At 45.7% G+C, this 27,968-nt stretch overlaps 3 protein-coding genes across 9 annotated transcripts in view; 1 reads left to right on the plus strand and 2 right to left on the minus strand.

Annotated features, from left to right (window-relative positions):
• Nucleotides 1–27,968, plus strand: part of LOC309808565 (interferon regulatory factor 6-like) — a 726,310-nt gene that overhangs the window by 43,196 nt on the left and 655,146 nt on the right. The window lies entirely within an intron of this gene.
• LOC309808811 (speedy protein E4-like) lies at nt 7,821–14,132 on the minus strand (the record flags this gene model as incomplete). The annotated part of the gene is made up of 6 exons (XM_082629385.1): nt 7,821–9,937; nt 10,098–10,266; nt 11,783–11,868; nt 12,353–12,411; nt 13,217–13,528; nt 14,024–14,132. The coding sequence occupies 6 exons, from the start codon at nt 14,130–14,132 to the stop codon at nt 9,677–9,679; spliced, it is 996 nt and encodes a 331-aa protein (XP_082485511.1). The 3' UTR covers nt 7,821–9,676.
• On the minus strand, nt 21,262–27,788 carry LOC309808812 (speedy protein E4-like; the record flags this gene model as incomplete). Its single annotated transcript, XM_082629386.1, has 6 exons — nt 21,262–23,593; nt 23,754–23,922; nt 25,439–25,524; nt 26,009–26,067; nt 26,963–27,184; nt 27,680–27,788. 6 exons carry the CDS (start codon nt 27,786–27,788, stop codon nt 23,333–23,335), a joined length of 906 nt encoding a protein of 301 aa, XP_082485512.1. The 3' UTR covers nt 21,262–23,332.

Genomic DNA, 27,968 nt, shown 5'->3' on the forward strand with positions numbered 1-27,968 from the left:
GCAGCTCCTCAGCTGAGGGTGAGGGTGAGGTTGGGGGTTTGAGGGGAGAGCAGAGCTCGGGGGCCCAGCTCCGTCGTGACCATCAGCACACAGTGCGTCCAGCTGGGAAGACTGCACTTGCCTCCCTGCCTGAAAAGCCGTCTCCTTTCTTAAATGCGGGAGTAATTACTCTCTGGGGAGCCTGTGTAATTACATGGGTGCTTCTCGGCTCCAAGCGAATTGAGTGCCAGTTCTGGCCATGGACATTTTCTTCTCTGCTGATGGAAGGGTCCCCAGAGGAAGTGTCCTGCTTGCCTGGCTCTTGGCCTCGAGGACCCTTCACACCATCTAGTGTTGTGTCTTTTATCCTTGACATAAGCATCAAATGTCTTCAGTTTCTGCATGTGATCTTAAGACGCAATTCCCTGCTTCCAGGAGCTTCTGTTCTCCTCGGGAAAGGCACTTCACAGACGTAATTACAGGAGAGGACGGGAATCCTGCCCGTCGATACGTAGGGAACTCCAGAGTGCTGACAAAGCAGAGCCTGCTTTTATTTATTTATTTATTCATTTTAATTTTTTATTTGTTTACTATTTAACTTATTCAGTTTCAGCTGCGTTGGGTCTCTGTTGCTGCGCGCGGGCTTTGTTCTCTAGTTGCGGCGAGCGGGCGCTACTCTTCGTGGTGGTGCGCGGGCTTCTCATTGCGGTGGCTTCTCTTATTGTGGAGCATGGCTTCTAGGCATGTGGGCTTCAGTAGTTGCGGGTCCCGGGCTCAGTAGTTGTGGTGCGCAGGCTCTAGAGTGCAGGCTCAGTAGTTGTGGCGCATGAGCTTAGTTGCTCCGCAGCACGTGGGATCTTCCCGGACCAGGGTTCCAACCCGTGTGCCCACTATTGGCAGGTGGATTCTTTTTTTTTTTTTTTTTTTTAACTTATTTTATTTTTTTGCTTTATAACAAATTTAATCAGTTATACATATACATATGTTTCCATATCCCCTCCCTTTTGCGTCTCCCTCCCACCCTCCCTATCCCACCCCTCCAGGCGGTCACAAAGTACCGAGCTGATCTCCCTGTGCTATGCGGCTGCTTCCCACTAGCTATCTACCTCACGTTTGGTAGTGTATATATGTCCATGCCGCTCTTTCACTTTGTCACAGCTTACCCTTCCCCCTCCCCATATCCTCAAGTCCATTCTCTAGTAGGTCTGTGTCTTTATTCCTGTCTTACCCCTATGTTCTTCATGACATTTTTTTTTCTTAAATTCCATATATATGTGTTAGCATACAGTATTTGTCTTTCTCTTTCTGACTTACTTCACTCTGTATGACAGACTCTAGGTCTATCCACCTCATTACAAATAGCTCAATTTCATTTCTTTTTATGGCTGAGTAATATTCCATTGTATATATGTGCCACATCTTCTTTACCCATTCATCCGATGATGGACACTTAGGTTGTTTCCATCTCCGGGCTATTGTAAATAGGGCTGCTATGAACATTTTGGTACACGTCTCTTTTTGAATTATGGTTTTCTCAGGGTATATGCCCAGTAGTGGGATTGCTGGGTCATATGGTAGTTCTATTTGTAGTTTTTTAAGGAACCTCCATACCGTTCTCCATAGTGGCTGTACCAATTCACATTCCCACCAGCAGTGCAAGAGTGTTCCCTTTTTTCCACACCCTCTCCAGCATTTATTGTTTCTAGATTTTTTGATGATGGCCATTCTGACTGGTGTGAGATGATATCTCATTGTAGTTTTGATTTGTATTTCTCTAATGAGTAAAGATGTTGAGCATCCTTTCATGTGTTTGTTGGCAGTCTGTATATCTTCTGTGGAGAAATGTCTATTTAGGTCTTCTGCCCATTTTTGGATTGGGTTGTTTGTTTTTTTGTTATTGAGCTGCATGAGCTGCTTATAAATTTTGGAGATTAATCCTTTGTCAGTTGCTTCATTTGCAAATATTTTCTCCCATTCTGAGGGTTGTCTTTTGGTCTTGTTTATGGTTTCCTTTGCTGTGCAAAAGCTTTGAAGTTTCATTAGGTCCCACGTGTTTATTTTTGTCTTTATTTCCATTTCTCTAGGAGGTGGGTCCAAAAGGATCTTGCTGTGATTTATGTCATAGAGTGTTCTGCCTGTGTTTTCCTCTGTGAGTTAGACAGTGTCTGGCCTTACCTTTAGGTCTTCAATCCATTTTGAGTTTATTTTTGTGTTATGGTGTTAGGTAGTGTTCTCATTTCATTCTTTTACAGGTAGCTGTCCAGTTTTCCCAGCGCCACTTATTGAAGAGGCTGTCTTTTCTCCATTGTATATTCTTGCCTCCTTCATCAAAGCTAAGGTGAGCATATGTGCGTGGGCTTATCTCTGGGCTTTCTATCCTGTTCCATTGATCTATATTTCTCTTCCCCAGAGTATATTTCAATAAAGGTATGTACATTGTTTGTTTAGACACAAGGCTGTCGCACACTTAACAGACTACAGTATAGTGTAAACAGAAGCTTTTCATGCACGGGTACACCAGAAATTTCATGTGACTCGCTTTATGGCGGTATTGGCTTCATTGCAGTGTTCTGGAACTGAAGCTGCAGTGTCTCTGAGCTGGGCCTGTGTACCCAGAAGTGGGATTGCTGGATCATATGGAATTTTTATTTAAAAGATTTTGAGAAAACTCCATACTGTTTTCCACAGTGCCTGCACAATGTTACATTCCTGCGTACAATATGCAAGGGTTACGATTTCTCTACCACCTTGACAACTCTCATCTTTAAAAAAAAATAAAAAATTGTAGGCATTCTAACAGATGTGAGGTAGTATCTCATGATGATTTTGATTTGCATTTCCCAGATGATTAGTGACGTTGAGCACCTTTTCATGTACCTGGTGCTGTGTTACATCTTTCTAACGCACATACACACACACAGAGGGATAGAAGGAATCTTTTGGAAGTGATGAGTATATTACCGTGATGGTGGTGATGGTATCACAGGTGTGTGCATATGTCCAAACTCATCAAGTTATATACATTAAACATGGGCTAGATTTTGTATATCAGTTCTACGTAAATAAAGCTGTAAAAGCCCAGCAACAAGTGGTGTATTTCATGAGCCAGTGAAGCCCAGGTACATCTTGTCTCCTCTCCCAGGGGTGAACCCAAGCAGCCTTTGAACTTGGCTCACTTTCTGTTTCTTTAGTTTCCCCTTCTATTACTTTTGTGTTTCTCCTTTGTTTTCAGATTCCAGCGAAGTGGTTCCCCATTTGTGGCAGCAGTGATTCTGAGTTTGGCTCTGTCGTTTGAAGACTTGATGGTCTCTAAAGGGATGAAGTTTCTACAGAACTAATCTCAGTTAGGTGAGAGGTAACAGAGGATCTAGTTTGTTAGTCTTTTCTTAGTCTTTTCTGTTTGTCTATTTGTCTACTTTGACAAGCTCAAATCAATGAAGAATCTCTTGCCCAATGGGATGAGAACGGCTCTTTAATATCTAGACTGGTGAGTGTTTATTCCTGACCCAAGTCTAAGACTTAAAACTGCAGGTAAAAGTTCCATTTCTCTGTATGTCTGTGTGTCTGTAATTCAAAAAGGTCTTTACCTCTGACAGTGCGAGTATGTAATGTTTCCCTACTTCTGGATCTATTAAAGTAGATTGTAGAGTCTGTTAAATTAAAGGGTTTCTGTCCTGATTGGCTTACAAAGATACAAATGTGCTTATAAAAATTATATATCCCTAAAATTCTCAGAGAGAAAGGAATTAGAACTTCTAATACTTTAAATGTGCTAGAAAAATATTCTTATTGAAATCAAGTCAGGGAATTCCCCAGCGGTCCAGTGGTTAGGACTCGGTGCTTTCACTGCCAGGGTCCAGGTTCAGTCCCTGGTCAGGAACCTAAGATCCAGCAAGCCCCTCGGTGCAGCCAAAAAAAAAAAAAAAATCAACTCAGAAATTTAAAGACTTCAAGTTTACATAATTTAGGTAAATCTTTGACACATGAAGCTAGTTTAATATTTTTGGTTTAATAAAAAGTTATTCGTATCTTATTTATCAGTATTAGGCATACATTTAAAACAATTCTACTTGGGTGTGTTCTTCCTAAATTTATATAGGTGTGCCCATCAACTAAGCTCATATTACTTCTACTTAATGTTTAAGGTTATGAAAACTGTAAGTTTGTGTTTAACCACATTTAGTTTTTATTCTGACAGACTTTCTTTCAACAGTAACTATGTTTTCTACTGTGTTAGCTTGTCGATAAATTCCCAGATCTTCAGTTTACGTAAACCCTTGAACTGATACTAAATTGTGTTACTTACTGGATAATCATTGGATACCGAGGTCATTTGTAAGCAAGACAGAAACCTGAGGCATTGATTACTAAGCATAATCTCAAGTTATATGCTCTTGCTGCATATGTTTACTTGTTACCTAGAGGCTCTGTCTGTGGGTGTGTTAATGAATGTGTTTGTCTCTGCCACTTGAATAAGTTGTGTAAGGGATGTTTGTGGCTGTGTAAAGTTGTGTTATGTGTGTTCATGAGCTGTGCTAGCCTGAAATGCTGATGTGTGATGGGCAGTTGTCAATCATTCACTCCTAGTTTCCTTTGTGAAATGGAAGTAACTTTGGTTCAAAGTTAGTATTAATATTACTATGAATGAGGCTTGACCCATAGTGATGTTATCGGCTGGAACAGAACTCAGGTTCAGCTGCTCATCGCTCAGAAGTCAGTGTTCCAGAGACAAGGGTTGGTGGAAGAAGAAAGATGCTTTATTCAGGAAGCTGGCAACCTGGGAAGATGGTGGGCTAGTGTCCCCAATACCATCTCCCAGTTGCCAATGAGAGGGAAAAGGGGTTGATAGGGAAAAGACGGGAAGTCTCTGGGCTGTGCCGGTGGGGGCTCCGTGCAGAGTAGCACAGTCAGCTCTGACCATCCTCTTGAAATTGGTCATGCAGCGGTGTGGTCAGTGTCATGTTGATTGTTTCAGGCACAGTTAATCTTCAATTCCAGTGTTGGTTTGTTCCCATTTCCTTGAGGCCAGTTCCTGGAATTGTGTAAGCCATTGGTTCAGGTCTGCTCAAGATGGAGCAGCTTGTGTCATAGCTCCAGTCTGGTCATCATACAGTTAGCTTTCTCCTCTTGTAGTGGTTTTAGTATCTGCAAAACAAGTTAGGAGTGTGTGTCTGACACTGTTACTTATGTCCTTCGGGAGGAACTAAAGATTCTGTGACTGCTGTTGTCCTAATCAGTAACTGCTTGAACCTGTTCTTTGGTGACTCAGGGGAGGCCTGGGAGACTGCAGCTATTTTACAGACAAGAGGCAGGGGACATGGAAGGGCCCTGCATGGTCCTGCTTGGTTCCAGCAACCGAGAGGTACAACTTTGTATGCAAGATAATGCGATGTAGTTTTGTTTATTAACAGGAACAAAAATCGTTTGGTCCTAAAGTAAAATGACTGATTGTTCCAGCACCAGAAAGAGGATAGTGAAGGACACAACCTGAATGGGTATAGAAAGTTGTAGGAGACGGGTAGAAAGGGAATTTTATTTGTCTGAGCCGAAGGCAGCTCAGTTTTGATGTTTATTCCAGAGATTTTCAAAAAAGAGCTTATGGTTCTCTTAGTAGCAAATATTATATTGATGCAAAGCTGGAGTTTGGTTTTCTCTCTGTACAAATGATAAATTTTTTTCATGGAGTATTGGTCTCTTTAATAAGTGGTTGGAAAAGTTGTTCTCTAAATCTGCCTAAACAGCAGAGATTCTGTATCTCACTGGAAGAGGTTTCTGCACCTAGTTCTGAATTCATCCGGCCTTATTATTTTTTTGAAAATAAATGCACAGGGACTTCCCTGGTGGCTCCTTGGTGAAGAATCCGCCCGCCAGTGCAGGGCACACTGGTTCAAGCCCTGGTCCGGGAAGATCCCACGTGCTTTTAGAAACTAGAGCACGGAAAGACTAAGGTCACGTGAAATTTGAAACGCTAAATATTGTCATAGTGTTAAGCAGTTTGAAGATTGTTGGAAGAAATTATTTGTCATTCATTCAAGCAATAAACATTTGATGAATACTTGCAAAACATAAAAAACCTCTAGAGCCCGTGAGCCACAACTACTGGAATCGACGTGCCTAGATCCCATGCTCCGGAACAAGAGAAGCCACCGCATGGAGACGCCGACGCACCGCAATGAAGAGTCGCCCCCTCTCCACTGCAACTAGAGAAAGCCCACGTGCAACAAGGAAGACCCAACGCAGACAAAAATAAATAAATATATAAATAAATGTATTGGGGGAAAAAAAGAAAGAAAATAAATGCACAACAAAATTTCTGCATTTCTGAGAAAGTTAAGCTTCCTTAAAACTGTGTTCCTTTTGGTCTGTTTTTTTTTTTTTTTTTTTAAAGTCTACTGTCAGGAACTCCCTGGCACTTCAGCGGTTAGGATTCTGCGCTTCCACTGCTAGAGGCCTGTTTTCGATCCCTGATCAGGGAACTAAGATCCTGCAAGTTGCGTGGCGAGGCCGAAAAAACAGCCAAGACAAAATAATCGTCTCTTGGCTGTTAAACAAAGTCAAGGACCTTTAGTTCCTCCTCAAGGGCTATTGGGTAATATTCTGAGCCACATCCTTGGAGCTGTTTGGCAGAGACTGAAACCCCCAGCAGGTGGAAGAAGTTAACTGCATGTTGCCCACAAGCACGTAGACCCCAGACCAGTTGGAACCAGAAGGCTGATGATGTTGAGTCCCCGTTACCTCACCACTGACCAATCAGAAGAATGACCGTGAGCTGATCACGCACCCTGTAACCCTCTCTTCAACATGTAGCCCCTTTCTCTTTTCCCTGTATAGTCCTCAAGCAAAACTTCAGGAGGGGAGAGTTGGTTCTTCGGGACACGAGTCCACCTCTCTTCTGGACTGCCGGCTTCCTCAGTAAAGCTATCTTTCCTTTTACCCAAGAGTTGTCTCTCAGTATTGGAGTCCTGAATGATGCAAGACCTGCCTCATCTTCTGTAGTTTTCTCTACATGAAAAATAATTGAGGACTATTTTTCAGAGTTAAGAAATGTGGTTGGATAATCACAACGCCATTAAGCAACACCTCGTTGGACAGCAAAGAGGCGAAGCCGACTGGTAATGACCACACACATCCTGACTGTGAGAAGACTTTCGTCTTTATTGTAGTTCCCCAAAAGCTGCATCGCACGGTACTCTTGAACAATCTAAAATAACATACAAACATGCTGAGGCAAGTTAAAAAATTAGGACTGAATTCCCACAATTCAATAATGAGAACTAAAAAAATACAAAATTTATGCTTACAAGAATTGGGAGGAAATACCCACTATGCTATAAGTAGAATGGAAATATGATGTAATAGATAAAATCAACAATCTCTCTTGAAAATGTGAGTAAAACTGTATATATGTGTAAATATACAACAGCTACAGTTCTCATCACAAAAGTTTGTAGTAATAAGATGTTTCAAAATGAAGACTATTTCAAAACTATTTAAAATAAATATATAAATATAAAATATAAAAATACAATAATTTTATAGGTGACATTTTCAAAATAAGCCAGTGAAACTTAAGTCATGAGTCATGACCCTGTGGCTGTAATTATATATATATATATATATTTTTTTTCCTAATTATATATTTTAATGTTATTCCCTCCTATTCTGAGCCGCTACACTCCACCTTCAAATGCTTCTAGACTGGGGCAAACAAGTGTATAAAAAATGGGACCTCCAATGTTCGTCTCAGGGGAGATGGAAATGAAATGATCTGAAAATTGAGGTGGTGCCTTCCAAAAGGGTGGAATCTGAATAAACCCTGTTTTCTTATTGTTCTGCCACAGACTCCTAGAAGCACACCCCGCTCCTAGGAGTATAACACGAAAACTGGCCTCCGCTCATTCTAGAAGATGCTGGCTTCTTCTCGATGATCTGCACAAGAGGCTTCTCCCTTCCTTCTTCACGGCTGTCGTCAGTGTCTGGATTGACCTCTTGTTGAACATCCTCATCTCTCCTGGGCTCTGTGATCTGGAAGTAAGAGAAGGAGCAAGGATGTCAGATTTCAAAGTGGCAACTGTCCAGATATAAAGGTTTTCACATTCTTAGTCAATTCTAACCAGAATTGAGACTCATTTATGATTGGAGTTTTATCTCAAATTCTCCATTCTGAACCCCAGTCCTGAACCATTCATTGTTTTCAAGTGCGATTCTTGGACTTTGGTGACCCTGACTCCAAAAACTACTGAATGCACCCAAGGTCAGGCCCAGTAATCTGCTTTATAGCCCAGACTCCAGGTGATTCTGCTCAGGGAGCTGGCATTTGGAGAAGGCTGCTTTAGTCTTAACTCACCTTGGTCCTTTGGCACCACTTAAATTCTGAACTTGGAAGCACACTACAGACATCACTGACAAGTCAACATCGTGGACCAGGAGACCTGAGGCCGGATCCCTAACCCTAACCCTGCATCCTAATGTCTATGTTATTATTAAGTTTTCATTTATTTACTTATTTTCTTTCTTTTATTTTTGGCTGCATTGGGTCTCTGTTGCTGTGTGTGGGCTTTCTCTCTGTTGCTGTGTGTGGTGAGCGAGGACTACTCTCCGTTGCTTCTCCTGACGGCTTCTCTTGTTGCGGAGCACGGGCTCTAGGCGCACAGGCTGAGTAGTTGCGGCTTGCGGGCTCTAGAACGCAGGCTCAGTAGTTGTGGCTCGCGGGCTCTAGAGCGCAGGCGCAGTAGTTGTGGCGCACGGGCTTAGTTGCTCCGCGGCATGTGGGGTCTTCCCGGACCAGCGCTCAAACCTGTGTGCCCTGCATTGGCAGGCGGTTTCTTAACCACTGTGCCAACAGGGAAGTCCCTGGGTCCTAATGTTTAAATAATACTCAGCCCTAAACTTGGTTAGTGTTATGTGCTGAATGTTTGTGTCCCCCAAAATTCTTATGTTGAAATCTTAAAATCTTAACCCCTAAGGTGCTGGTATTAGGAGGTGGGGTCTTTGGGAGGTTATTAGGTCATGGGGTAGAGCCCTCATGAATGAGATTATTGCCCTTGTAAAAGAGACCGTGCTGTGTTGTTTCTAAGCAACGTGGTCTGTAGTAGGGCAGGTTGAATGGACGAAGGCAGCTAGTTTGCAAGATTTAAACCAAATGTTTGCTCAATCCTCTGCCCACATCTAGAACTCTAATGTGTCAATTGTAATAAGCCATGCTGAAGATGGCATTCCTTAACCTTCAGTCGTTGTGATAAACCCCCTTGACCATAAACGTGAGGGGGAAAAGGTGAATTGTACTAGAGGAATCATTGGTCCAGAAGTGGTGAGTCAGGGGGAATAAAGAGTCACAGGTGATCTGGCCATAGGCAATTTGAAAGTAAATTTGGAGGAATATAAAGCTAGTCATAATTCATCTTTTCTTATTGAACGTGTGGGCTGTTCTATCTAATATCCTGTTTGTAGACATTTACTTTGTTGTAGATAAATGCTAGAACCCATAACCCTGAGGGATGTAAGGCCAAAAATGAATGAAAAAGAGAAACTGGAAACGCAGTATATGGAAAAGAATCACCACCTCGTCAAAGCTGTTATTTGGACCCAATTGCTTTGGGTGAAATAACTTCAGTGAGACCCATGCGTCTGGGACAAACTGGTTTCCCCGAGGTCTGGTGCCCACGGGCCTCGCGGTGCTGGTGTCTGTGTGTGGCTGTCAGTCCGTGGCTGGCGCAGAGTCGGCACGTGGCTGTGTGCCTGGCTGGCCCCCTTCACAGTGTGAGAGGTGATGTGGGTCCAGCAGTGGGATTCCTCCGATTTCCTCAGTAGACAACACGTCATTCCACCCGCACCTTTGCGCACGCAGACCTACCTTTGCGCAGGCCGATGACCTCAGGCCTGCGTGGTCCTGGGGCCTCTGGGGCAAGAGGGCGCGATCTCTTCCCCACACCCAGAGCTCTGGATCAAAAGCCTGGATCTGGAAAGACAAACAGCCCCTGGCAATGAGGATGCCGCTGCCTCCCGTTGCCCCGCCTCCGGTTCTTTCTCGTCTGTCCCCAAGTCCCAAACCGAGTCCCCCATGATCCCCACCTCCTCTCCGTCCCTCCCCCTCCCCGAGACCGCCACAGCCCACCCACCTGCTCGCACTCTTCCCGAGTGACCCATGTCTTCCAGCCCATGGAACGGATGAACTGGGAACGCAGTTTGTGGAACAAGGCATGCTGCGAGCTGTTCTTTCCATAGAGGAACGAAACGATGGCCTGCTTGGGGGCCTGGTTGTTCTCTTCCATGTCGCTGGCCACATAGCTGGGGAAAGACATCAGGTCGCTGTCATCAGGACAGGAAGGGCCTCCACTTGAGATCAGCTTCCCAGAAAAGAGGCAGGCTGAGCATCCTCACACGACCCACCCAGCCCTGCCCAGCGTCACCGGGAGCCGCCCAGTCATCAAGGAGCCACTGCCAGGCAGGACCTTCGGAAGGGTGCCTCTCACACCTTGATGATGAGGACACGATCCAAACCCCCGTTCCCTTCAACTTGTTTTATGTGCACACACCTCTCTTCCTATGTTGTAGGTACATGTACAGTTCCTGAGGGCAGGAGCTGATCTGATCTGTTTCTGCATTCATCCCTCTCCTAGCAAATGACACATTTAGGGCTTGGTTCATATTGATGCATGAATTCAACAGCCTTTTGTGAATCTCTGTTCCCACCACCTCATATTCCCCAGCATGTAGGGTGTACTTTATAAGGTTTGTTAGATGAATGAATGAATGAATGAATGAACATTTTATCTCATGGCCAAATGCAATACTGATTACCTAGAAGTCTCACAGTAACAAACATTTGCCCAATGAAAAGAATTGTGCTGAGTGTTTTGGGAATGCATTGACATTTTGACGAGACCTGCCTTCCACATGGTGTCTAGTCTAGTGGGACCGGGGAAGGGGAAGGGGGGAGATAAGAAATGACTATAATGCAAAGCATCACATTATAATACAATTTGAACTAAAGTGCCTCTGGGATGCAGAAGTTAGGGAGATCGGGCATCGTGAAGGTTTTGGTGTTTGAACCCACTTTAAGGATAAGGTCGTTTTCTTCAGATAAATGTATGGCAAAGATACCTGGATAGAAAGCTCAATAGAAACTTAGAGGGCAGGGTATTTGGAAGGAGCAGTGAAACACAGGAATAAAGTATCAGGACGGTGTGCTGGAGATTGCAGAGAGAGTTAAATCCCAACGCAGAACTCTGGCCTTGATTTGGCATGTCATTAGCCAATGAAATTGTGTGAAGCGGTCAGACCTGTGTTTTGGAAGGATGTTCAGGCAAATAGAGCCAACTGGCTTGGGAGACTTGGAAGAAACATCAGTGGGGAGCATTTGACACCAAATCCGTGCTATGTGATACGGGCCCCGATTGTGGCATTTGTCGTGGGAATGCAGAAACGGAAGATAATCACACTTGGTGCTGATGTCGGAAGACCCGAGACCGGAGAATTCGAACCGGAAACGTCTCAAGTCTGTTACTCGGGGGCAGGATGGTGTCAGTTCTTTCTTCCTCTCCTCTTAGGAAAGTTTTGCGTTTTGCTTTGTTTCTTTCAGTGTTTTAATTGACATTAGGGTAGTTTGTTTTGACAATGAATGCTATAAAAAACAGAACATGGTTTGAAAAAGAAACCACGGTACCGTAATCCTGTCATTTTCACACCTAGAGTCAGTACAAAGGGGTTTAAAAAAATAGATGAAAGGTCAGAGCCCCACGTCTCTCCCTCTGCCCTCCCAGGGTGTTGAATATTGATGGCGGGGATGGAGCAAGGTACTCACAGAGCTATGAAGAAATGGATTCTCTGGAATTGCCAGGAGAGGAGCCCGGCCCGGCTGACATACGCTATCACCATCGACAGGAGATACTGATGGAAAGAGGGGAAAAAACGTAGGAGAGAGGTCACATCCTGGAAGAGGAGAAAGAGTGGGAGGGAGAAGGGAGCAGGGGACGAGGAATGGGTGGTGCCACTTGGAGGAGAGACCCCCGTGTGGGGTGAGCCTGATTGTTTGGGGAAGGGGAGAGGACAGAAGGTCAGAGTTGGCGGCGCTCCAAGGATGGGAGGCTTTGGGATTGAGGGCGTGGACTTAGGGCCGCGGGCACAGGACGGTGTTCGATGAACCGGAGCCAAGGCGAGTCCCCAGGAGCTGAGAGGAGAGGGGACTTAGGCAGCAACCACCAAAGGGGCACTCCTGGGGCTCAGATCCCAGAGGGGACCTCGAGGCCCCTGGAGGGAAGTGTTGACAAGGCATGAGGTTAGGAGGGGAGTGGAAACGTGGGTGTAGAAAGCACCCAGCGCGCCCACCTAGAACAGGCGCTGGAGCAGGAATCCATCTCAGTGGGTGACTTACCTTGTCAGATACTTCCAGGTTTTTGTCCCAGGCGAGGAATTTCTTAACGACGGGATCCTCTGTGAAAAAAGGGCAGATGTTGCCAGTGGGAACAGGGCTGTCGTGGGAGCATTCCAGAGCCAAGAGGGTGAACCGCGCCCCCCTGGGGAAATGCCAAGATGTGGCCCAGGGTGAAGCTGACGGAAAGAGGGGAGGGAAGACCATTCACTGTGGGAGGAAAGGGGGTGACTCCCCTTCTGGGGGGGCCGAGTGACAGGGAGTGATGCCCCTTCATCATGCATTCACGTACCTGCAGAGGGCATCAAGATACTCTCAGCCAATGTCTCAATTGACAGTCATGTCAGGGGGTGAAGATGGCTTGTCAGCCCCTCCTCCCCCCACCCCGAACATGCCAGTAAGATTCAAAAGGCCAGTAAGAGCTAGAGTCTCGGGTACAGTTGAAACCAAGCGAACCTAATCCTGTATCATTTCTAAATCTAACCTAGTCTTGTATCATTTCTAAGTCTAACCTCATCCTGTATCTTTTATGTGTCCCCCGTATCCTTTATCCGTAGACAGTCCGCCAGGGACGGAGAGCGCACCAAGTAGCAGGGAATTCTTTTCCACTGGGAAAGTGTAGTCATGGGAAGTTCTGGTTTGTTTGTTTTTCAAGTATAGGATTGGAGGTTGCTGGGCAGGGCGGTGGGTCCTTACCAAGCATCCACTTGAAGACCTTGTGGTGCTCAGGCAGCACTGAAGACACCCGCTGTCGCTTCAGCTTCATCTTGAGCCCACTGAACGACTCCACGACCCAGGTGTCGGCCTCGTGGTGCTCAGGCAGCACTGAAGACACCCGCTGTCGCTTCAGCTTCATCTTGAACCCACTCAGCGACTCCATGACCCAGGTGTCGGCCTCGTGGTGCTCAGGCAGCACTGAAGACACCCGCTGTCGCTTCAGCTTCATCTTGAACCCACTCAGCGACTCCACGACCCAGGTGTCGGCCTCGTGGTGCTCAGGCAGCACTGAAGACACCCGCTGTCGCTTCAGCTTCATCTTGAGCCCACTCAGCAACTCCACGACCCAGGTGTCCTGGGCCTCAGCGGCCGTGTTGCCCTCCACCTCCGCTCTGAACGCCACTGACCTCTTCCTCTTACAGCCGGGGCGCTGAGGCGGGGGGCTGCAACCAGCCCAGGGAGCTGACGAAGGAGAAGAGACTACAGTATGACGCTCTCGTCTTGGGAATTCAGCCACTGGTGACCACCCAACCCCACCCCGACTCCGCCTCCCCCCCGAAGCACTCCCGTGCTTTCCAGTCTCACAGACCGCTGACCTTGCCCCAAGTCATCTTTCCATCTTTCTCTGTCCACATCTACCTATCCCTCCCCTGACTCTTTTGGTCAAACTCTTTCTCATGGTAGATAATTTCTCCCACCAGGAATAAAAAAAAAGAACCCTCCCCTTGTTTCCTCTCTCCCCTTCTCTCATCCTTGGATCTCATCTCCTAACCCTGTTTCTTGCTCCCCAGGTGTTCCGTGTCCCCAGCTCCTGTGCTCTCCTCCCTCAATCCCTGGCTTTCTGAATGTCTCCTTTCTTTCATAGGCACCTTATGCAGGTGCTCCTTCCCGACCTCTGTACCCTTTCCTCCTTACTGGTCAAATCTCTGAAATTCCTTCTCATGCCAGCTCCCTCACCTGACGGTCCTGGGCTTTCTTCATAGACAGTCAACTCCAGGGGGTACCCTGAAGAGCTGGACTGGGAATTCAGCTCCTCAGCCTGGGAAGTCGGTTGACGATTGTCCATGATGTCTCCCAGACTCTTCCCTTCCTCGAAGCCTAGACTCTGCTTTGTCCCAACTCTTCTTCTGGACTTGGGCTAAACACAAGTGGTCGTCCCTTCTCCAAGCTGCGGGGCAACTGTCAGTGGAGAGAAGCTCTGGCGAGATTCTGTTGTCTACTACTGCTGCCAAGCACCAAGGAGTCTGGTCCATCCAATCGGGAAGGTCGGAAGCCTCTGATGTCATCATCGGAGTTTGAAGGAAACCAGTTTGAAGGAAAGCACAAGTAACTGTCAGACCTATGCGTGCACTTGTCCCAGAGATCAGGGGTAAATGGTATCTCCTGCCACTGACCCAACCTCTGCCCATCCTCCAAAACCCCCCTCAAGGTATCCGGACCCCTCTTTTTTTTTGTCATAAATGGCAAAATTTTATTCTTTTTTTTTTTCTTCATCTTTATTTTTAATTTTTTTTTGCTTTATAACAAATTTAATCAGTTATACATATACATATGTTTGCATATCCCCTCCCTTTTGCGTCTCCCTCCCACCCTCCCTATCCCACCCCTCCAGGCAGTCACAAAGCACCGAGCTGATCTCCCTGTGCTATGCGGCTGCTTCCCACTAGCTATCTACCTTACGTTTGGTAGTGTATATATGTCCATGCCGCTCTTTCACTTTGTCACAGCTTACCCTTCCCCCTCCCCATATCCTCAAGTCCATTCTCTAGTAGGTCTGTGTCTTTATTCCTGTCTTACCCCTATGTTCTTCATGACATTTTTTTTTCTTAAATTCCATATATATGTGTCAGCATACAGTATTTGTCTTTCTCTTTCTGACTTACTTCACTCTGTATGACAGGCTCTAGGTCCATCCACCTCATTACAAATAGCTCAATTTCGTTTCTTTTTATGGCTGAGTAATATTCCATTGTATATATGTGCCACATCTTCTTTACCCATTCATCCGATGATGGACACTTAGGTTGTTTCCATCTCCGGGCTATTGTAAATAGGGCTGCTATGAACATTTTGGTACATGTCTCTTTCTGAATTATGGTTTTCTCAGGGTATATGCCCAGTAGTGGGATTGCTGGGTCATATGGTAGTTCTATTTGTAGTTTTTTAAGGAACCTCCATACCGTTCTCCATAGTGGCTGTACCAATTCACATTCCCACCAGCAGTGCAAGAGTGTTCCCTTTTTTCCACACCCTCTCCAGCATTTATTGTTTCTAGATTTTTTGATGATGGCCATTCTGACTGGTGTGAGATGATATCTCATTGTAGTTTTGATTTGTATTTCTCTAATGAGTAAAGATGTTGAGCATCCTTTCATGTGTTTGTTGGCAGTCTGTATATCTTCTGTGGAGAAATGTCTATTTAGGTCTTCTGCCCATTTTTGGATTGGGTTGTTTGTTTTTTTGTTATTGAGCTGCATGAGCTGCTTATAAATTTTGGAGATTAATCCTTTGTCAGTTGCTTCATTTGCAAATATTTTCTCCCATTCTGAGGGTTGTCTTTTGGTCTTGTTTATGGTTTCCTTTGCTGTGCAAAAGCTTTGAAGTTTCATTAGGTCCCACGTGTTTATTTTTGTCTTTATTTCCATTTCTCTAGGAGGTGGGTCCAAAAGGATCTTGCTGTGATTTATGTCATAGAGTGTTCTGCCTGTGTTTTCCTCTGTGAGTTAGACAGTGTCTGGCCTTACCTTTAGGTCTTCAATCCATTTTGAGTTTATTTTTGTGTTATGGTGTTAGGTAGTGTTCTCATTTCATTCTTTTACAGGTAGCTGTCCAGTTTTCCCAGCGCCACTTATTGAAGAGGCTGTCTTTTCTCCATTGTATATTCTTGCCTCCTTCATCAAAGCTAAGGTGAGCATATGTGCGTGGGCTTATCTCTGGGCTTTCTATCCTGTTCCATTGATCTATATTTCTCTTCCCCAGAGTATATTTCAATAAAGGTATGTACATTGTTTGTTTAGACACAAGGCTGTCGCACACTTAACAGACTACAGTATAGTGTAAACAGAAGCTTTTCATGCACGGGTACACCAGAAATTTCATGTGACTCGCTTTATGGCGGTATTGGCTTCATTGCAGTGTTCTGGAACTGAAGCTGCAGTGTCTCTGAGCTGGGCCTGTATACCCAGAAGTGGGATTGCTGGATCATATGGAATTTTTATTTAAAAGATTTTGAGAAAACTCCATACTGTTTTCCACAGTGCCTGCACAATGTTACATTCCTGCGTACAATATGCAAGGGTTACGATTTCTCTACCACCTTGACAACTCTCATCTTTAAAAAAAAATAAAAAATTGTAGGCATTCTAACAGATGTGAGGTAGTATCTCATGATGATTTTGATTTGCATTTCCCAGATGATTAGTGACGTTGAGCACCTTTTCATGTACCTGGTGCTGTGTTACATCTTTCTAACGCACATACACACACACAGAGGGATAGAAGGAATCTTTTGGAAGTGATGAGTATATTACCGTGATGGTGGTGATGGTATCACAGGTGTGTGCATATGTCCAAACTCATCAAGTTATATACATTAAACATGGGCTAGATTTTGTATATCAGTTCTACGTAAATAAAGCTGTAAAAGCCCAGCAACAAGTGGTGTATTTCATGAGCCAGTGAAGCCCAGGTACATCTTGTCTCCTCTCCCAGGGGTGAACCCAAGCAGCCTTTGAACTTGGCTCACTTTCTGTTTCTTTAGTTTCCCCTTCTATTACTTTTGTGTTTCTCCTTTGTTTTCAGATTCCAGCGAAGTGGTTCCCCATTTGTGGCAGCAGTGATTCTGAGTTTGGCTCTGTCGTTTGAAGACTTGATGGTCTCTAAAGGGATGAAGTTTCTACAGAACTAATCTCAGTTAGGTGAGAGGTAACAGAGGATCTAGTTTGTTAGTCTTTTCTTAGTCTTTTCTGTTTGTCTATTTGTCTACTTTGACAAGCTCAAATCAATGAAGAATCTCTTGCCCAATGGGATGAGAACGGCTCTTTAATATCTAGACTGGTGAGTGTTTATTCCTGACCCAAGTCTAAGACTTAAAACTGCAGGTAAAAGTTCCATTTCTCTGTATGTCTGTGTGTCTGTAATTCAAAAAGGTCTTTACCTCTGACAGTGCGAGTATGTAATGTTTTCCTACTTCTGGATCTATTAAAGTAGATTGTAGAGTCTGTTAAATTAAAGGGTTTCTGTCCTGATTGGCTTACAAAGATACAAATGTGCTTATAAAAATTATATATCCCTAAAATTCTCAGAGAGAAAGGAATTAGAACTTCTAATACTTTAAATGTGCTAGAAAAATATTCTTATTGAAATCAAGTCAGGGAATTCCCCAGCGGTCCAGTGGTTAGGACTCGGTGCTTTCACTGCCAGGGTCCAGGTTCAGTCCCTGGTCAGGAACCTAAGATCCAGCAAGCCCCTCGGTGCAGCCAAAAAAAAAAAAAAAATCAACTCAGAAATTTAAAGACTTCAAGTTTACATAATTTAGGTAAATCTTTGACACATGAAGCTAGTTTAATATTTTTGGTTTAATAAAAAGTTATTCGTATCTTATTTATCAGTATTAGGCATACATTTAAAACAATTCTACTTGGGTGTGTTCTTCCTAAATTTATATAGGTGTGCCCATCAACTAAGCTCATATTACTTCTACTTAATGTTTAAGGTTATGAAAACTGTAAGTTTGTGTTTAACCACATTTAGTTTTTATTCTGACAGACTTTCTTTCAACAGTAACTATGTTTTCTACTGTGTTAGCTTGTCGATAAATTCCCAGATCTTCAGTTTACGTAAACCCTTGAACTGATACTAAATTGTGTTACTTACTGGATAATCATTGGATACCGAGGTCATTTGTAAGCAAGACAGAAACCTGAGGCATTGATTACTAAGCATAATCTCAAGTTATATGCTCTTGCTGCATATGTTTACTTGTTACCTAGAGGCTCTGTCTGTGGGTGTGTTAATGAATGTGTTTGTCTCTGCCACTTGAATAAGTTGTGTAAGGGATGTTTGTGGCTGTGTAAAGTTGTGTTATGTGTGTTCATGAGCTGTGCTAGCCTGAAATGCTGATGTGTGATGGGCAGTTGTCAATCATTCACTCCTAGTTTCCTTTGTGAAATGGAAGTAACTTTGGTTCAAAGTTAGTATTAATATTACTATGAATGAGGCTTGACCCATAGTGATGTTATCGGCTGGAACAGAACTCAGGTTCAGCTGCTCATCGCTCAGAAGTCAGTGTTCCAGAGACAAGGGTTGGTGGAAGAAGAAAGATGCTTTATTCAGGAAGCTGGCAACCTGGGAAGATGGTGGGCTAGTGTCCCCAATACCATCTCCCAGTTGCCAATGAGAGGGAAAAGGGGTTGATAGGGAAAAGACGGGAAGTCTCTGGGCTGTGCCGGTGGGGGCTCCGTGCAGAGTAGCACAGTCAGCTCTGACCATCCTCTTGAAATTGGTCATGCAGCGGTGTGGTCAGTGTCATGTTGATTGTTTCAGGCACAGTTAATCTTCAATTCCAGTGTTGGTTTGTTCCCATTTCCTTGAGGCCAGTTCCTGGAATTGTGTAAGCCATTGGTTCAGGTCTGCTCAAGATGGAGCAGCTTGTGTCATAGCTCCAGTCTGGTCATCATACAGTTAGCTTTCTCCTGTTGTAGTGGTTTTAGTATCTGCAAAACAAGTTAGGAGTGTGTGTCTGACACTGTTACTTATGTCCTTCGGGAGGAACTAAAGATTCTGTGACTGCTGTTGTCCTAATCAGTAACTGCTTGAACCTGTTCTTTGGTGACTCAGGGGAGGCCTGGGAGACTGCAGCTATTTTACAGACAAGAGGCAGGGGACATGGAAGGGCCCTGCATGGTCCTGCTTGGTTCCAGCAACCGAGAGGTACAACTTTGTATGCAAGATAATGCGATGTAGTTTTGTTTATTAACAGGAACAAAAATCGTTTGGTCCTAAAGTAAAATGACTGATTGTTCCAGCACCAGAAAGAGGATAGTGAAGGACACAACCTGAATGGGTATAGAAAGTTGTAGGAGACGGGTAGAAAGGGAATTTTATTTGTCTGAGCCGAAGGCAGCTCAGTTTTGATGTTTATTCCAGAGATTTTCAAAAAAGAGCTTATGGTTCTCTTAGTAGCAAATATTATATTGATGCAAAGCTGGAGTTTGGTTTTCTCTCTGTACAAATGATAAATTTTTTTCATGGAGTATTGGTCTCTTTAATAAGTGGTTGGAAAAGTTGTTCTCTAAATCTGCCTAAACAGCAGAGATTCTGTATCTCACTGGAAGAGGTTTCTGCACCTAGTTCTGAATTCATCCGGCCTTATTATTTTTTTGAAAATAAATGCACAGGGACTTCCCTGGTGGCTCCTTGGTGAAGAATCCGCCCGCCAGTGCAGGGCACACTGGTTCAAGCCCTGGTCCGGGAAGATCCCACGTGCTTTTAGAAACTAGAGCACGGAAAGACTAAGGTCACGTGAAATTTGAAACGCTAAATATTGTCATAGTGTTAAGCAGTTTGAAGATTGTTGGAAGAAATTATTTGTCATTCATTCAAGCAATAAACATTTGATGAATACTTGCAAAACATAAAAAACCTCTAGAGCCCGTGAGCCACAACTACTGGAATCGACGTGCCTAGATCCCATGCTCCGGAACAAGAGAAGCCACCGCATGGAGACGCCGACGCACCGCAATGAAGAGTCGCCCCCTCTCCACTGCAACTAGAGAAAGCCCACGTGCAACAAGGAAGACCCAACGCAGACAAAAATAAATAAATATATAAATAAATGTATTGGGGGAAAAAAAGAAAGAAAATAAATGCACAACAAAATTTCTGCATTTCTGAGAAAGTTAAGCTTCCTTAAAACTGTGTTCCTTTTGGTCTGTTTTTTTTTTTTTTTTTTTTAAAGTCTACTGTCAGGAACTCCCTGGCACTTCAGCGGTTAGGATTCTGCGCTTCCACTGCTAGAGGCCTGTTTTCGATCCCTGATCAGGGAACTAAGATCCTGCAAGTTGCGTGGCGAGGCCGAAAAAACAGCCAAGACAAAATAATCGTCTCTTGGCTGTTAAACAAAGTCAAGGACCTTTAGTTCCTCCTCAAGGGCTATTGGGTAATATTCTGAGCCACATCCTTGGAGCTGTTTGGCAGAGACTGAAACCCCCAGCAGGTGGAAGAAGTTAACTGCATGTTGCCCACAAGCACGTAGACCCCAGACCAGTTGGAACCAGAAGGCTGATGATGTTGAGTCCCCGTTACCTCACCACTGACCAATCAGAAGAATGACCGTGAGCTGATCACGCACCCTGTAACCCTCTCTTCAACATGTAGCCCCTTTCTCTTTTCCCTGTATAGTCCTCAAGCAAAACTTCAGGAGGGGAGAGTTGGTTCTTCGGGACACGAGTCCACCTCTCTTCTGGACTGCCGGCTTCCTCAGTAAAGCTATCTTTCCTTTTACCCAAGAGTTGTCTCTCAGTATTGGAGTCCTGAATGATGCAAGACCTGCCTCATCTTCTGTAGTTTTCTCTACATGAAAAATAATTGAGGACTATTTTTCAGAGTTAAGAAATGTGGTTGGATAATCACAACGCCATTAAGCAACACCTCGTTGGACAGCAAAGAGGCGAAGCCGACTGGTAATGACCACACACATCCTGACTGTGAGAAGACTTTCGTCTTTATTGTAGTTCCCCAAAAGCTGCATCGCACGGTACTCTTGAACAATCTAAAATAACATACAAACATGCTGAGGCAAGTTAAAAAATTAGGACTGAATTCCCACAATTCAATAATGAGAACTAAAAAAATACAAAATTTATGCTTACAAGAATTGGGAGGAAATACCCACTATGCTATAAGTAGAATGGAAATATGATGTAATAGATAAAATCAACAATCTCTCTTGAAAATGTGAGTAAAACTGTATATATGTGTAAATATACAACAGCTACAGTTCTCATCACAAAAGTTTGTAGTAATAAGATGTTTCAAAATGAAGACTATTTCAAAACTATTTAAAATAAATATATAAATATAAAATATAAAAATACAATAATTTTATAGGTGACATTTTCAAAATAAGCCAGTGAAACTTAAGTCATGAGTCATGACCCTGTGGCTGTAATTATATATATATATATATATTTTTTTCCTAATTATATATTTTAATGTTATTCCCTCCTATTCTGAGCCGCTACACTCCACCTTCAAATGCTTCTAGACTGGGGCAAACAAGTGTATAAAAAATGGGACCTCCAATGTTCGTCTCAGGGGAGATGGAAATGAAATGATCTGAAAATTGAGGTGGTGCCTTCCAAAAGGGTGGAATCTGAATAAACCCTGTTTTCTTATTGTTCTGCCACAGACTCCTAGAAGCACACCCCGCTCCTAGGAGTATAACACGAAAACTGGCCTCCGCTCATTCTAGAAGATGCTGGCTTCTTCTCGATGATCTGCACAAGAGGCTTCTCCCTTCCTTCTTCACGGCTGTCGTCAGTGTCTGGATTGACCTCTTGTTGAACATCCTCATCTCTCCTGGGCTCTGTGATCTGGAAGTAAGAGAAGGAGCAAGGATGTCAGATTTCAAAGTGGCAACTGTCCAGATATAAAGGTTTTCACATTCTTAGTCAATTCTAACCAGAATTGAGACTCATTTATGATTGGAGTTTTATCTCAAATTCTCCATTCTGAACCCCAGTCCTGAACCATTCATTGTTTTCAAGTGCGATTCTTGGACTTTGGTGACCCTGACTCCAAAAACTACTGAATGCACCCAAGGTCAGGCCCAGTAATCTGCTTTATAGCCCAGACTCCAGGTGATTCTGCTCAGGGAGCTGGCATTTGGAGAAGGCTGCTTTAGTCTTAACTCACCTTGGTCCTTTGGCACCACTTAAATTCTGAACTTGGAAGCACACTACAGACATCACTGACAAGTCAACATCGTGGACCAGGAGACCTGAGGCCGGATCCCTAACCCTAACCCTGCATCCTAATGTCTATGTTATTATTAAGTTTTCATTTATTTACTTATTTTCTTTCTTTTATTTTTGGCTGCATTGGGTCTCTGTTGCTGTGTGTGGGCTTTCTCTCTGTTGCTGTGTGTGGTGAGCGAGGACTACTCTCCGTTGCTTCTCCTGACGGCTTCTCTTGTTGCGGAGCACGGGCTCTAGGCGCACAGGCTGAGTAGTTGCGGCTTGCGGGCTCTAGAACGCAGGCTCAGTAGTTGTGGCTCGCGGGCTCTAGAGCGCAGGCGCAGTAGTTGTGGCGCACGGGCTTAGTTGCTCCGCGGCATGTGGGGTCTTCCCGGACCAGCGCTCAAACCTGTGTGCCCTGCATTGGCAGGCGGTTTCTTAACCACTGTGCCAACAGGGAAGTCCCTGGGTCCTAATGTTTAAATAATACTCAGCCCTAAACTTGGTTAGTGTTATGTGCTGAATGTTTGTGTCCCCCAAAATTCTTATGTTGAAATCTTAAAATCTTAACCCCTAAGGTGCTGGTATTAGGAGGTGGGGTCTTTGGGAGGTTATTAGGTCATGGGGTAGAGCCCTCATGAATGAGATTATTGCCCTTGTAAAAGAGACCGTGCTGTGTTGTTTCTAAGCAACGTGGTCTGTAGTAGGGCAGGTTGAATGGACGAAGGCAGCTAGTTTGCAAGATTTAAACCAAATGTTTGCTCAATCCTCTGCCCACATCTAGAACTCTAATGTGTCAATTGTAATAAGCCATGCTGAAGATGGCATTCCTTAACCTTCAGTCGTTGTGATAAACCCCCTTGACCATAAACGTGAGGGGGAAAAGGTGAATTGTACTAGAGGAATCATTGGTCCAGAAGTGGTGAGTCAGGGGGAATAAAGAGTCACAGGTGATCTGGCCATAGGCAATTTGAAAGTAAATTTGGAGGAATATAAAGCTAGTCATAATTCATCTTTTCTTATTGAACGTGTGGGCTGTTCTATCTAATATCCTGTTTGTAGACATTTACTTTGTTGTAGATAAATGCTAGAACCCATAACCCTGAGGGATGTAAGGCCAAAAATGAATGAAAAAGAGAAACTGGAAACGCAGTATATGGAAAAGAATCACCACCTCGTCAAAGCTGTTATTTGGACCCAATTGCTTTGGGTGAAATAACTTCAGTGAGACCCATGCGTCTGGGACAAACTGGTTTCCCCGAGGTCTGGTGCCCACGGGCCTCGCGGTGCTGGTGTCTGTGTGTGGCTGTCAGTCCGTGGCTGGCGCAGAGTCGGCACGTGGCTGTGTGCCTGGCTGGCCCCCTTCACAGTGTGAGAGGTGATGTGGGTCCAGCAGTGGGATTCCTCCGATTTCCTCAGTAGACAACACGTCATTCCACCCGCACCTTTGCGCACGCAGACCTACCTTTGCGCAGGCCGATGACCTCAGGCCTGCGTGGTCCTGGGGCCTCTGGGGCAAGAGGGCGCGATCTCTTCCCCACACCCAGAGCTCTGGATCAAAAGCCTGGATCTGGAAAGACAAACAGCCCCTGGCAATGAGGATGCCGCTGCCTCCCGTTGCCCCGCCTCCGGTTCTTTCTCGTCTGTCCCCAAGTCCCAAACCGAGTCCCCCATGATCCCCACCTCCTCTCCGTCCCTCCCCCTCCCCGAGACCGCCACAGCCCACCCACCTGCTCGCACTCTTCCCGAGTGACCCATGTCTTCCAGCCCATGGAACGGATGAACTGGGAACGCAGTTTGTGGAACAAGGCATGCTGCGAGCTGTTCTTTCCATAGAGGAACGAAACGATGGCCTGCTTGGGGGCCTGGTTGTTCTCTTCCATGTCGCTGGCCACATAGCTGGGGAAAGACATCAGGTCGCTGTCATCAGGACAGGAAGGGCCTCCACTTGAGATCAGCTTCCCAGAAAAGAGGCAGGCTGAGCATCCTCACACGACCCACCCAGCCCTGCCCAGCGTCACCGGGAGCCGCCCAGTCATCAAGGAGCCACTGCCAGGCAGGACCTTCGGAAGGGTGCCTCTCACACCTTGATGATGAGGACACGATCCAAACCCCCGTTCCCTTCAACTTGTTTTATGTGCACACACCTCTCTTCCTATGTTGTAGGTACATGTACAGTTCCTGAGGGCAGGAGCTGATCTGATCTGTTTCTGCATTCATCCCTCTCCTAGCAAATGACACATTTAGGGCTTGGTTCATATTGATGCATGAATTCAACAGCCTTTTGTGAATCTCTGTTCCCACCACCTCATATTCCCCAGCATGTAGGGTGTACTTTATAAGGTTTGTTAGATGAATGAATGAATGAATGAATGAACATTTTATCTCATGGCCAAATGCAATACTGATTACCTAGAAGTCTCACAGTAACAAACATTTGCCCAATGAAAAGAATTGTGCTGAGTGTTTTGGGAATGCATTGACATTTTGACGAGACCTGCCTTCCACATGGTGTCTAGTCTAGTGGGACCGGGGAAGGGGAAGGGGGGAGATAAGAAATGACTATAATGCAAAGCATCACATTATAATACAATTTGAACTAAAGTGCCTCTGGGATGCAGAAGTTAGGGAGATCGGGCATCGTGAAGGTTTTGGTGTTTGAACCCACTTTAAGGATAAGGTCGTTTTCTTCAGATAAATGTATGGCAAAGATACCTGGATAGAAAGCTCAATAGAAACTTAGAGGGCAGGGTATTTGGAAGGAGCAGTGAAACACAGGAATAAAGTATCAGGACGGTGTGCTGGAGATTGCAGAGAGAGTTAAATCCCAACGCAGAACTCTGGCCTTGATTTGGCATGTCATTAGCCAATGAAATTGTGTGAAGCGGTCAGACCTGTGTTTTGGAAGGATGTTCAGGCAAATAGAGCCAACTGGCTTGGGAGACTTGGAAGAAACATCAGTGGGGAGCATTTGACACCAAATCCGTGCTATGTGATACGGGCCCCGATTGTGGCATTTGTCGTGGGAATGCAGAAACGGAAGATAATCACACTTGGTGCTGATGTCGGAAGACCCGAGACCGGAGAATTCGAACCGGAAACGTCTCAAGTCTGTTACTCGGGGGCAGGATGGTGTCAGTTCTTTCTTCCTCTCCTCTTAGGAAAGTTTTGCGTTTTGCTTTGTTTCTTTCAGTGTTTTAATTGACATTAGGGTAGTTTGTTTTGACAATGAATGCTATAAAAAACAGAACATGGTTTGAAAAAGAAACCACGGTACCGTAATCCTGTCATTTTCACACCTAGAGTCAGTACAAAGGGGTTTAAAAAAATAGATGAAAGGTCAGAGCCCCACGTCTCTCCCTCTGCCCTCCCAGGGTGTTGAATATTGATGGCGGGGATGGAGCAAGGTACTCACAGAGCTATGAAGAAATGGATTCTCTGGAATTGCCAGGAGAGGAGCCCGGCCCGGCTGACATACGCTATCACCATCGACAGGAGATACTGATGGAAAGAGGGGAAAAAACGTAGGAGAGAGGTCACATCCTGGAAGAGGAGAAAGAGTGGGAGGGAGAAGGGAGCAGGGGACGAGGAATGGGTGGTGCCACTTGGAGGAGAGACCCCCGTGTGGGGTGAGCCTGATTGTTTGGGGAAGGGGAGAGGACAGAAGGTCAGAGTTGGCGGCGCTCCAAGGATGGGAGGCTTTGGGATTGAGGGCGTGGACTTAGGGCCGCGGGCACAGGACGGTGTTCGATGAACCGGAGCCAAGGCGAGTCCCCAGGAGCTGAGAGGAGAGGGGACTTAGGCAGCAACCACCAAAGGGGCACTCCTGGGGCTCAGATCCCAGAGGGGACCTCGAGGCCCCTGGAGGGAAGTGTTGACAAGGCATGAGGTTAGGAGGGGAGTGGAAACGTGGGTGTAGAAAGCACCCAGCGCGCCCACCTAGAACAGGCGCTGGAGCAGGAATCCATCTCAGTGGGTGACTTACCTTGTCAGATACTTCCAGGTTTTTGTCCCAGGCGAGGAATTTCTTAACGACGGGATCCTCTGTGAAAAAAGGGCAGATGTTGCCAGTGGGAACAGGGCTGTCGTGGGAGCATTCCAGAGCCAAGAGGGTGAACCGCGCCCCCCTGGGGAAATGCCAAGATGTGGCCCAGGGTGAAGCTGACGGAAAGAGGGGAGGGAAGACCATTCACTGTGGGAGGAAAGGGGGTGACTCCCCTTCTGGGGGGGCCGAGTGACAGGGAGTGATGCCCCTTCATCATGCATTCACGTACCTGCAGAGGGCATCAAGATACTCTCAGCCAATGTCTCAATTGACAGTCATGTCAGGGGGTGAAGATGGCTTGTCAGCCCCTCCTCCCCCCACCCCGAACATGCCAGTAAGATTCAAAAGGCCAGTAAGAGCTAGAGTCTCGGGTACAGTTGAAACCAAGCGAACCTAATCCTGTATCATTTCTAAATCTAACCTAGTCTTGTATCATTTCTAAGTCTAACCTCATCCTGTATCTTTTATGTGTCCCCCGTATCCTTTATCCGTAGACAGTCCGCCAGGGACGGAGAGCGCACCAAGTAGCAGGGAATTCTTTTCCACTGGGAAAGTGTAGTCATGGGAAGTTCTGGTTTGTTTGTTTTTCAAGTATAGGATTGGAGGTTGCTGGGCAGGGCGGTGGGTCCTTACCAAGCATCCACTTGAAGACCTTGTGGTGCTCAGGCAGCACTGAAGACACCCGCTGTCGCTTCAGCTTCATCTTGAGCCCACTGAACGACTCCACGACCCAGGTGTCGGCCTCGTGGTGCTCAGGCAGCACTGAAGACACCCGCTGTCGCTTCAGCTTCATCTTGAACCCACTCAGCGACTCCACGACCCAGGTGTCGGCCTCGTGGTGCTCAGGCAGCACTGAAGACACCCGCTGTCGCTTCAGCTTCATCTTGAACCCACTCAGCGACTCCACGACCCAGGTGTCGGCCTCGTGGTGCTCAGGCAGCACTGAAGACACCCGCTGTCGCTTCAGCTTCATCTTGAGCCCACTCAGCAACTCCACGACCCAGGTGTCCTGGGCCTCAGCGGCCGTGTTGCCCTCCACCTCCGCTCTGAACGCCACTGACCTCTTCCTCTTACAGCCGGGGCGCTGAGGCGGGGGGCTGCAACCAGCCCAGGGAGCTGACGAAGGAGAAGAGACTACAGTATGACGCTCTCGTCTTGGGAATTCAGCCACTGGTGACCACCCAACCCCACCCCGACTCCGCCTCCCCCCCGAAGCACCCCCGTGCTTTCCAGTCTCACAGACCGCTGACCTTGCCCCAAGTCATCTTTCCATCTTTCTCTGTCCACATCTACCTATCCCTCCCCTGACTCTTTTGGTCAAACTCTTTCTCATGGTAGATAATTTCTCCCACCAGGAATAAAAAAAAAGAACCCTCCCCTTGTTTCCTCTCTCCCCTTCTCTCATCCTTGGATCTCATCTCCTAACCCTGTTTCTTGCTCCCCAGGTGTTCCGTGTCCCCAGCTCCTGTGCTCTCCTCCCTCAATCCCTGGCTTTCTGAATGTCTCCTTTCTTTCATAGGCACCTTATGCAGGTGCTCCTTCCCGACCTCTGTACCCTTTCCTCCTTACTGGTCAAATCTCTGAAATTCCTTCTCATGCCAGCTCCCTCACCTGACGGTCCTGGGCTTTCTTCATAGACAGTCAACTCCAGGGGGTACCCTGAAGAGCTGGACTGGGAATTCAGCTCCTCAGCCTGGGAAGTCGGTTGACGATTGTCCATGATGTCTCCCAGACTCTTCCCTTCCTCGAAGCCTAGACTCTGCTTTGTCCCAACTCTTCTTCTGGACTTGGGCTAAACACAAGTGGTCGTCCCTTCTCCAAGCTGCGGGGCAACTGTCAGTGGAGAGAAGCTCTGGCGAGATTCTGTTGTCTACTACTGCTGCCAAGCACCAAGGAGTCT

The sequence above is a fragment of the Mesoplodon mirus genome (genome assembly GCF_964341445.2).
Source record: "Mesoplodon mirus genome assembly, chromosome: 7".
Taxonomy (NCBI): Eukaryota; Metazoa; Chordata; class Mammalia; order Artiodactyla; family Ziphiidae; genus Mesoplodon; species Mesoplodon mirus.